Source organism: Amblyomma mixtum, chromosome 3, assembly GCF_055824585.1.
Source record: "Amblyomma mixtum isolate Tamu chromosome 3, ASM5582458v1, whole genome shotgun sequence".
Taxonomy (NCBI): domain Eukaryota; kingdom Metazoa; phylum Arthropoda; class Arachnida; order Ixodida; family Ixodidae; genus Amblyomma; species Amblyomma mixtum.
Genome location: NC_143014.1, coordinates 222471249 through 222482531, shown reverse-complemented (window position 1 = coordinate 222482531; position 11283 = coordinate 222471249). Strand labels below are relative to the sequence as shown.

Below are 11283 nucleotides of genomic sequence, written 5' to 3'. Positions count from 1 at the left end.
TGTATTCTGTGCCTTCAGCAGTTTCAACTCCAGTATATCCGCTTTTACCCAAGAAAGGAGCATCACTCCTCACGAGTTAGCCATTAACCTACGGACCTTCTATTTTCGTAAGGATGAGAGTAATCGATGAAACAAAACTTTCGGCACTAAAATACTTTGAGAGAAGACGCCGCAGCAGTGAGTGTCCTCTCCTGTATGGTCGTTCAAGGCTAGGGCTCAACAACCTTAGCCGCTCTCATACCATGCTCAGATAGGGGCTTTGTATCCCACAGGGTTCTTTCTCAGCTGGGATCACCCGTCGTGAGTTCTTGCTTTTTCACGACCGGTGCTCTTTGCTATAAATGACAACACCCTATAAACCAAGACACGCGGAGGTTATCGGCACCATAGCACAAAAGTTTGACTTTCAAGCTGCGCGGGAGGCGCTGCTGACAAATCGAGTCTGGTTTTTAGCTCTCACGCTGGGGCTGGTGCATCAGAGGCTATGTGAAGCTGATTGGCGGACGGTGCAGTCACGACCGCACAGCGCCTTGCGGCTTTTCAATATTCCTCTAATTATCTTTCTTTTGCTTCTTTAAAACACTGCATGCATTGCAGCCTCCTGCAAGCGCCAACGCCTTCTGCGAGGGCGTTTCTTCACCCTGGGTTTTTTCACCGGACGCCCGCAGGGAAACGACAAATGGTCCGGCCGCGCAACTCGTATTTGTGTTTGTACTCTTTCGGAGATCGCTCTTGGTGCTCGTCGTCAGGACTGGGGAACACGCGACGGTGGGAGAAGAGTTCAGGCGTGGAAGATCTCTTCTCTGATGAGTACCCACCACAGGGACAAAGTGGACGGTGCACCTATTACAAAAATATGTCAACGGAAAGAAGAAAAAAGGGCTTGCACGAGCTCGACGTCTGTCTTTTTCTTTTTCGATTTTCAGTTATCGCCCAAGGGGCTTCCCGGGATCAGAACAGACGAAGCGGGGAAGAAATAAGCATCACTCTCGCATGCAAGGACGCTAGGCCTATATCGAAATGTCGCAATGCCGTGAACGGGACCGCTGAAGCGAAAGTGCATCCGGAGCGGGTCATGCTTGAACGAGTCATTTATTTATGATCCGCTTTGCGCAGCTACGAAGAACCGCAGTGCAGAAACAGGAAATAGGAAAGAGGAGCACTTTGCTGTATCATTTTTCTTCACCTGACTGTTCATCGTATCCTTAATTGATCTGGAGCTGTCAGTTTTTGCGAGCGCATGCCCCTTCAGATTTCTCTTCTTCATGTATGAAATCATATGTCTTCATTAAAAAACAAATGAAGTAATAGAGGTCAAGCAAATATTAAAGTAGCCTCTCCAAGGACACTGAGTCAGCCTTGATCAGCAATCTTTGAATATAACAGGCGTCAGAATGAACCACCCGCAGCGTCTCCGAAGGCATACGGAAGCGAGGCTTCTCAGAGGGAGAGAATCATATTGCCACAGTACGAACCCCTCAAGTAGCGCCGTACCGCGGCCGAACTGTATTACCTGGCACGCGGCAAGCCTTGGGCATTCTGGGGGCTAGAGGTTCGTCGTCTTCCTCTCTCGAGCTCCCGCTGTCTTGCTCATCTCAGCACGCCTAAGTAAAACTGTCTTGTGTACGTCAACCGTTTGTCGGTGACAGGATTACGGAAACATTGTTCCCGAACACTTCCTGAAGATATCTCTGTCTCTACGTCGTCTGGATTCTGGTTAAGGAATCACTTAGTCTCACTGCTGTTCAACTGCTCACCGTAAAATGTTCGCATCTGTGACAAAACAGAGACCGCGATTTAAAAACTTTTCTTGAATGACTGCTCTCCGAGATTAGCTAGCTCCTTTCTCGTTGGCTTTTAGAATTGACCAACGCTAGTACGAGCGTTGCAACACGCCACGAATTTACGCGTGAGAGGCTTCGCAGATAGGGCCTCTGGAAGACCTCGGTTATTGGGGGACGTTGTCGCAAGTGCACATTCTTCGTCACTTCAAGCGACCGCGCAGGGCTCCATTACAGCCGAGCTTGTCCCCCCGGTCATTCGATGTGCAGCCCTGCTTAGCAAGGGTAAATCACTTTCATCTTTGGTCTCCACCATCGAAAAACCAATGTCTTCTACGAAACTTTAGCTGCCATCAATAATCTTCAAGCACTAAGTGACAAGGTAGGTGCACTTGCCGGTCTCCTTTTTAAAGGACTATAGACATCAAATTATTGCTTTTGTGTTTTCTTCTTTCAAATGATGCATTAGACGTTAGTATACGTGAATCACCATGCGGTATTCGCCTGCGACCGCTAAATAATGCATAATTGAATTTCTCCTTGATGATGTTCTGGTTTCATTTTCATCCACGAACTTGGTTTTGACGTGTAGTTAATGTTTACGTCACGTAAGGCGTGAAGAAACTGCAATTTAACTTTTGATACGTCGTTTATCGTCATTCCAGCTCTAGAAGCAGGCTGGTTTAAGTGTTTCAGTAATTAAAACTACGAATGAGGGACTAATTATAGTTTTTTTTGCGGCTCACGTGACCTAAACACTAACTACACTTCACAGCTATCTTTTAGTCGATGAAATCAAAATCGAAAAAAGCATAAAGAAGAAATGGAATTATAAATTATTTAGTGGTCGTAGTCAAATAGCACATGGTGAACCATGTATTTTAATGGCTAACGCACTGTAGAAAGTCGCTTTGGGACGTTAAACCCCATGAACCAACCAACCAGCACTGTAGAAAAGAAGAAAACATGCAGCTAAAGTTAGTGTCCATGGTATTTTAAGAATTTGGAGTCTACAAATAATTTTACTACGTATACGAGCCAAGTTCTTAGGCTTAGCCTCGTTTGGGAAGCGCCAAGGCAATATAGGGCCAAGAGAAAGTAGCGTCCGTACGCTCAGGCTTGCCGGCGCGTGTCGGCATATGTAACTCGTACGCTCTCCAAATATGTCTTAAGCATACAGAAAAAACCTCGATGATATGAACACAGTGATACAGACTTTGGGATGAACCATATATTTCAAAAGTACCGTCCGGTCTGTGTCGAACAGAACGCCTTCACTTTCAAAACATTGTCAACGCTTGTTCGAGCCGTGGTGGCTAATACAAAGGAGGAGCTGTCGAGTCAGCATCAGAGGACAGTGGGGTCGGCTGCAGTGAAGAAGGGAATGTCTTACGCATAACAGCTTCCCTGTTACGTAGCCATGCATACGCCACGGCCAGCGTCGCTGAATGCTTCTGCAAGTGTGTATATTTGGGCACCACATCCTAGGTCCTCCTAGACGCTTTGGCTACAGAAAACAGGAACAAAACTTTGGTCAGCGAATGGCCGCACAGATTTGCTGCGGTACACTTCGCTATGTGGAAAATCGGGACAAGTCGACGACGTCGTTGTAAAAGCAGACGCCTTGAATGATTCGAACAGTTACAATTAAAACGGCGTCGGGCGCGACAGCCAAAGACCGGAGACGCTCTGCGATGATCCGTGACCTCTCAGCAGCTTCCGCAGCACGAGAGAGGCGCCCAGATGAAGATAATGAAATGCTTCACCCGAAATTTGTTACCAAAAAAACAAACAAACTGATTTTTGCCTTTTGTTGCCGTATTTTTATTTGGTTCGTTTGAAGCAAATTTTAATACTGCTAATACTTTGGGATGCTTGGGAAATTGGTACCATCGAGATTTGACGCTATCAAATAAGGACCAATGTTTTCGGACCATAGCATGAATGCACTCTGTATAAGCCTTCACCAGATCGGTTTGCAAATGAATGAATGAATGAACGAATTGCATAGCAGTTGCTCTAAATATAGCCAGCCGAAGTTTTTTGGTAAAATATTTGACCCTAAAAACAAGTACTCCATTGAAAATTGTGACTGTAATCTGAACATTACACCAGAGCACGAAATTTTGATACAAGAAGAAAAAAAGCCGCCGTGGTGGCTCAGTGGTTATGCTGCTCGGCTGCTGACCCGAAAGACGCGGGTTCGATCCCGGCCGCGGCGGTTGAATTTCTTTGGAGGAGAAATTCTAGAGGCCTGTGTACTGTGCGATGTCAGTGCACGTTAAAGAACCCCAGGTGGTCGAAATTTCCGGAGCCCTCCACTACGGCGTCTCTGCGCCAATGCAAAATTTTGGCACGACCTGATGCTTGTCACCTCATCTGCGTCTCACTTGACGAAAAAACGATAAGAGCACAGCACCAAGGCACTACCTTTTTTTTCGACAACATTTATTTTTTTTTGCGAACTCTTCAAAGTGAGAGCGATAAAGCTAATTACATCGTGATAGCGCTTCAGAGGGACCCATTGTTGCGCCGCGCTACTCAGGAAGGTATCTCCAGCGCAACCGGTCTGGGCGCAATAGTCATTATTCGCATCCTGCTTTCTCGCGAAACACAGCCGAAATTCACCTGCGCGGCGCCCGCCGCCGACCCGCCGCGCCGCAAGTTGGAAACGAGCGGCGGGACAAACCCCGACGTTCTCTCCCTCTTCTCTTCCGAGTGTTATTAGCGGCGCCGAGGGGGGGAGGGGGGGGGGGAGAGCTTCCGAGTCGACGACAGCCGCGGTGCAACGGCGTCGTTGCCCGTGCCAATACGATCGGTGCGAGGAGGACGGCAGGGGGGGGGGGGAGGCAGAAGTTGACTTGGCAAAGGGAGAACGTAAGAAAAGGCGAGGTGGGCGGCGTCACCGGCACAACCACGCCGGCAGCCTTGAATGAAAAACACAACAAGAGGGTGAAAGCCACCTAGTGTGTGTGTGTGTGTGTGTGTGTGCGTTAGAATCAACGCGTGTGCGAGTGCGATGAGGCAGCGTGGGTCGTGTATATAAGGGCTGCGGTAACCTCTGAAGAGACACCATCTCCAAGCGGTGCGAGGAACGGGAGGTTTTTCGCTGCACCACACGCGCACCCTCGGTCGACTCTTCTCTTCTTCGTGTGATCTCAACCTGACGACATGATGAAGGCAGCGGTAAGTGCACCTGTCCGACCTGACCGCGTGCCCGCTGGAGCGTTTCGCTCCGTGCTCCACGGAGTTGACGCACCGAGCGACGTCTCGCACACTGCAGCCTATACCGCCGAAAAAGCAGAGGGGCACATCAGTGCAAACGATTCCACGTTTGTCCAAGTGTTCCTTTGCTTTTTTCTGCCGCCTGTCCTCGCCGCTGCAGCTTGCGAGGCGCATTTATGAAGATAAATGCAGAGTTTGAGCGCTTTCAGCAAACAAACCGAGTAAGAAACGCCGAAGTGGAAGCCAGCTCGGCGACCTACTCAAAGCGAACTGGTAGTTCGTTGTGAGCGGGTAAACCTGGCGTCGACTATGAGTAGTGCTTTAAAGGGACAGTGAAGGCAGATTAAATTCAACCTGTATTGGTAGGCTACCACCGCCTTTTAGTTACGAAAAGACCAGCATCGAAAATGGAGCTTTTATAGGCTAGAAAAGAACCAAAGCCAAATTACAGATGGCGCCACCAGCGGCCGATTTCGCAAGTAAATTGAGGTGCGTCGACACAGTTTTTACGAACGCGGATCCCACAGGCCAGCCTTTACCGCCATGCAGTCGATTTTCATCAAGAACATAAACAGAATAGCGTTATCCTCACTGTCTCATTAAGCCACAGAGGCATGTATTTGGATATCAAAGTGCTCTAGTAGAAAATTAGTCAGTAAAATGATCTGGCGCTAAAGTCAGCGTTTAATTTTGAAATGTTTCCACGCGACGAGAAGTATAATGGGGCTGCTGAAAATGTGGGAGGTTTAAGGCACAACAGAAAGCTTAAATATTGGCGCTTATGAATATCTGCGGGAGAGGTTCTTTGCGATCAGCGCACTGTGAAAAGAAAGGATTCAACGCCGCGAGTTGAAGGACCAGGTTCAGCATACCAGGGCCATCATGTAGCTGGATAAATGTAAATAAAATGAACTGTGATGACAGGTACATCCTTTCGGCAATGGTTAAATAGCGTGCTCTGCTCTGTGATGTGCGTCTTTAATTTACCTGATTAATATGAGTACAGGAAATGTAACTGGAGTGTACAAAGAAGAAAAACGAAACTTAGTAGTAGAACTCGTTTGCCGCCTTTTAGGCTCTGACGCATCTAACTTTGCGCGACGCGCACGAACTAGTGCTCCTAGCGTCCTCTGCGCGAATCTGAAATGTTCTTCACATGACGACCAAAATTGAGCAAAATATCTGCGAGGGAGTGATTAAAATTACGCTCTCATTTCGGAGAGCGACAGAGGGCTATGTAAGACAATTACAGACAAGGAGCCCACATATCGCGAGAGGGCAAAACATTGAGAAAAATTAGTTCTAGGCTTACATGAGCGCTAAATTTCAGAGAAACAAAACTGTTACAAATTCGTATTTCCTGAAAGAGACAGCGGCGGCAGACATGGCGTCTCGCTAGACTCAAGCGCTTGATTGGGCCAATGTCGCCGGCCGTGTACACTAGGGGTCGCCCGCAATTTTTGTCAGCGTACGATGATATCAGATGCGGCTAAGAACAAGCGAGCTGCCTACTGAAAACCTCTTTTTATTAAAGCGTCCTATCGCGCTTGAAAATAAAGAGACATCCTCCTCAATATTTCAACGAACGGCCATAGAACTAGCTTAAGGTGATCGCTGTCAGAAGAAAGCAACAAAGGCGATTAATAGCTCACAGGGGCAAGTCTGGGTGCTTCTTATTTCAAGAGAGTACAAGCTTAGTCAAAGTTTGTAGAAAACAGCGTGAATGTGAGCGTAGCACTAGGACGTATGAAAGGAAAATACGATAATATCATGATGAAGCCATCGTAGATCAGGAAAATTAGCGTGTGTAAAGCTAAAGACAGTAAAAAAGGAATGGCAGGCTCTGCGAAGAGCATATAATTTCGCACTGAAGGCAATTTCAATATAATTGTGACCTAGCAAACCCGCAGACCTGCAGGCCAAAGAGAGGCAACACAGAAGAAGCAGCACAGTTGCTATATTTGCACTTTATCATAAATTCTCAAAAACACTCCGTATGCAGTGGCCATAAAAATAGGGCCCATGGTGTATTGACGATTTTTGTGTGAGTGGATCTATTTCGCTTGAACGTCTCATCTGCTTAAATTTCGGCTACGTAGAGGATGTACGCAGTAAACTTTTCTTAACTGTCCATGAGCTGTCCTTACTGTCCTTATGCGCGTCATGATTCAGAATAACTTTAGTCGTCGTTCACGGCAACACTAATTGACAAGAACCATGGATGAAGCCACAGGAAAGCAGCAGCGGCTGCAGAGAAAGGCTTTTTTTTTTTTAAATGGCCGTAGCCTTGGAGGTCGTGTTTTGCGGAAAGGTTTGCACGAAGGAAATGCTTTCTTGCGCATTTCTACCGCAGCCCACAACGACTTTCGCTCGCTCGCAGCCGCTTCCATACTCTCTGTAGGAAGTGAGAGGAAAGATCACTAGAGAGAATTATTGCTAGTGAAGACACAGACTGACACAGCCCGCAGGGTTATTCATTTTGCGCAGACTGCAGATAGGATATACCCGAATTACCATTAAGAGCATTAGACTGATTTTGCCGGTATAAATGCCTGAATGACTGGACAGCCTCTCTCCAGTTTGAAGGGGTCTGTCAGGTTGGCATTCTGCATAACGGATGCAACAGGATACACCGGACAACAGAAAATTGGAAGGCATATACGTTTCTTCTCTTGCACTCTGAAATTGTGCACATTCAGACCAGGTCTTGCGGCGAAATAAAGCACTACACAAGACAGATGCGGGGACACTTTTCTGTGTCTCGTGAAAGACCTGTTTTTCGCCGCAAGTTCAGCCACCAGCCAGCACCACTTTACAGTATTAAGTATCAGGCCAGATCTCGTAATTTCTTGCAGACTACAATGCGACAATGACGAAACTTAATGCACATTCGTTATGACGAAGCTTGCAGAAATGGATTCCTGAAAGAGGTAGAGGAATAGAAGGTAGCATATTCAAAAAATGGCCGTAATAAAAGCAGTCGGCATAGCACACAGGTCACTGCGACTAAAATTGTATTGAACTCGGTGGCATAGCCTAATAATGAAGCAGCTTTGTTTCTTTCATTTGCTGATCCTTGTATACCAAAGAATTAAATTCTCAATACATTGTCATCTCTATGTTTGTAGGACCGCGGTAGGACGTCCCTATTGAAAGTAATCGTTCGTCTCTAACAATTTTCAAGCGAATACAGTTATAGTGCAGAAAACTGTGATAAGTAGACTGCATCCATATAATGTCTCCCTTTTTCAGGAGTGTCAAGTCATATTGCACGGCCATGACAACATATATCTCTTGCGGTATGATGAGGACCTATAGGCGCGCTGTGAAAGTGCACAGGTTCACATTTGAGTAAACCTCGCCATTTTTGTTTCCGATTTCCAGCTGCTCCTCGCGGTCGGCTTGGCCGTGATGGCCTTCGTGTCGTGCGCTGATGAGCCAGAAGTCGCTGCCACCGAGGCACCGGCCGCAGGCAGCACCGAACCGCCGACAACTGAGCCAGCCGCCGACGGAAAGGACAAGAAAGAAGGCAAGGAGAAGGTCGAGGGCCGCGGCGGCATCTTCGGACCAGGCCTCGGTTACGGACCGGGAGTAGGCCTTGGCTATGGTGGCTACGGCTACCCAGGCCTTGGTTTCGGCGGCGTCGGCTATCCTGGTCTCGGCTACGGAGGTCTGGGTTATGGTGCCGGTCTCGGATACGGTGGTCTCGGCTATGGAGCCGGATACGGAGGTGGCTATGGAGGCCTTGGCTACGGTCGCCTCGGTTACGGAGGCCTTGGCTACGGCGGGTTGGGCTACGGTGGTCTTGGATACGGTGGTCTCGGCTACGGTGGACTTGGCTACGGTGGTCTGGGCTACGGCGGCCTGGGTTACGGAGGCGCTGGCTATGGTGGATACGGAGGCGGATACTACGGAGCCGGTCGCGGCTACGGTCAGGGTGGATTCAACTATGGTGGTGGAGAGGCCCAGAAGCGCGTCTATGGCCACACCTCAACCTATGGCCAGTCGTCCTCGTTCGGTCTGCAGGCCAACGCTGGCAGCGCGTACGGCGCAGGACACCAGGCCGGAGGAGCCGGTTTCGAGAAGGCCGGAGGAGCTGCTGGCGGACAGTACGGTGGTGGCCACGTTGGCGGCGTTGTTGGCTGAGCCACTTATCTGCATGGTATGCCATTACAATCATCACTGCGCACAATTTTCGCTAGGGAGAAATATATATATATATATATATATATATATATATATATATATATATATATATATATCAGCTTGTATTTTGAGTGCACCCTGAAATCTGTGTTTTGTTGTGCACCGGGTCCTATTATCCCAGTTTATGGCTCAGAACAGATGGCAGTATAAAACATTTATAGCCTGGGCTGCCATGAGATGGGCCAGGGTTACGGACATCTGTTCACGCATTTATGGTCTACACGTATTGTTTGGGGGATCATGGAATGAAGGGTAACTTAACAGGTACTGCAACACGGACGGCCCCTTAAAGTCTCAATTAACCCTTGAGCGGTTAACTGCGTGTCCCAGCAGTACTCGACAAACGCCTGAAATGTCAGTTCACTTCTGCGAAAAGGAAAGGCTTGAGCAGAAAAGCGACTAAACCTAACTGTGGTTACTGCAAGACGAGTTGGTGCGCACTTGGAACTGCTGATATATTAATCTCTTCAGCTACATTTTTCTCTTGAGCCAGACTTAAGATTGGTTTTAGGCTTGTACAAGACAATAACAATGCGTGCTGCAAAGAGCGCTTTATCATTCGCGCACAATATTAACATACTTTGGAAATTTCCCTTTAAAAGTCATGAATTGAAAATGGCTTTTCATTTATACGTGTTTGGAATACCAGCTTTAAAATTACTCTAAATTTCGTGAACCTCATAACGCAGTTAATTGCTAACATTTATAAATCAATTAACTTATGTTGTAGTTTGAATTGAAAACAAGCCAAACTGGCTTTGTTGGTCAAATCCCAGTTTTTATTCGCAAGTCTATCGAAACTATTTCAGTTGTTGCGTGTTTCGCGATTCAGGCATGTGGAATATTTACCTTCAGTGAGCAAATTTTTATGCGGCTACACGCTGAACAATGTTCCGGTTATCTGAATGCGGGAATTGTGTGAAATGGTCATTCTTTCTTTGAAAATACGTGTTACTCCCTTCTCTTAGCCGAAAGCCTGCTCCATCATACTCCAACCGAGTCTGCGACAACGAAGAGCTGGATTCTTCATCGACACTGCCGGTCCAGGAACTTCAATCATTTTCAAAACAAGCACGCTTCGAAATAAAATTTGCTCATATCATGAAAGATAGCTTGTCTCAAGAAAACAAACGACCATCAGTGGTCACCAGAAGGCCTGTGTGTTTGTCTGTGAATACTCTTGTTTCAATAAATGTTCCTGTTTTCCCTACGTCCAGCTTCTATGAAAACGTTGGTACACAATATCAGTAGAGTAGGAAGAAAAGAAAGGCAGCATCATCCCAGATGAACTCATTTGTTTCCTCTTTATTGCTGAAATGTACATTTTGAAGATAAACACTGGGAGTTTAAATATAAAAATCACAGTTATTTCTAATACGCTGGCTGAAAAAACCGCTCGCAAACTCAATTTTTTTTAGGCGGACAAGTGTCCGATATCATTATAAGAGGTGGAAAAAATCTTTATTCACTGAAATGGCATGTTGGTCTACGCAGGGGAAGGGTCAGGGTAAAACAGCTAAGAAAATACAGGTTACATCTTTGCCGAGCAGGATGGCTTCGCGAAGTCCTACACGGAGCGAAGCATGTTACGGGCGTTGGACTCAGGTAGTGGCTTCCTGCACTCTTTCAACGCAGCGACTCCGTGATCTCTGTTTTTTGTACTTATGGGTCCCAAACCGGACCAATGCCCCAGCAGGCGACGGATGGTCGGCGGTGCTCTGGCGTCGCATATCCAGCAAGCAAGTGGCTCTAGGGCGGCTACTCCGCGGTTACCGTCCCACGATCGTCTCTTCGGTAATATAGTATAAAAACCATACTCAGGTGCTTTAGAAAGCATTTCTCGGTTTCTAGCTTTGATTTTATGGTTGAAAGACACTTGCGGGTGAGCGCAGTAATTACCGTTTCGTTTCTGATACTGTGCTCCCCCTATCACCCATTAGCATTGTACCCTCGCTTTCCCCTCCCAGTAGGCAACCTTAATTATGCCATGAGAATCAACTCTTCTGCGACACTTTTTCATTGTTCTCTCGCCTAGACTGTTCAACGCAACACGGCGGTTGTTCCCGCTCGT

General features: G+C 47.2%; 1 protein-coding gene across 1 annotated transcript; it reads left to right on the top strand.

The window, feature by feature from the left end:
* Positions 1 to 4809: 4809 nt before the first annotated feature.
* Positions 4810 to 10422, top strand: LOC149353808 (uncharacterized). The gene is made up of 3 exons (XM_089582837.1): positions 4810 to 4967; positions 8391 to 9168; positions 10181 to 10422. The coding sequence occupies exons 1-2, from the start codon at positions 4953 to 4955 to the stop codon at positions 9150 to 9152; spliced, it is 777 nt and encodes a 258-aa protein (XP_089438963.1). The 5' UTR covers positions 4810 to 4952; the 3' UTR covers positions 9153 to 9168; positions 10181 to 10422.
* Positions 10423 to 11283: the final 861 nt, after the last annotated feature.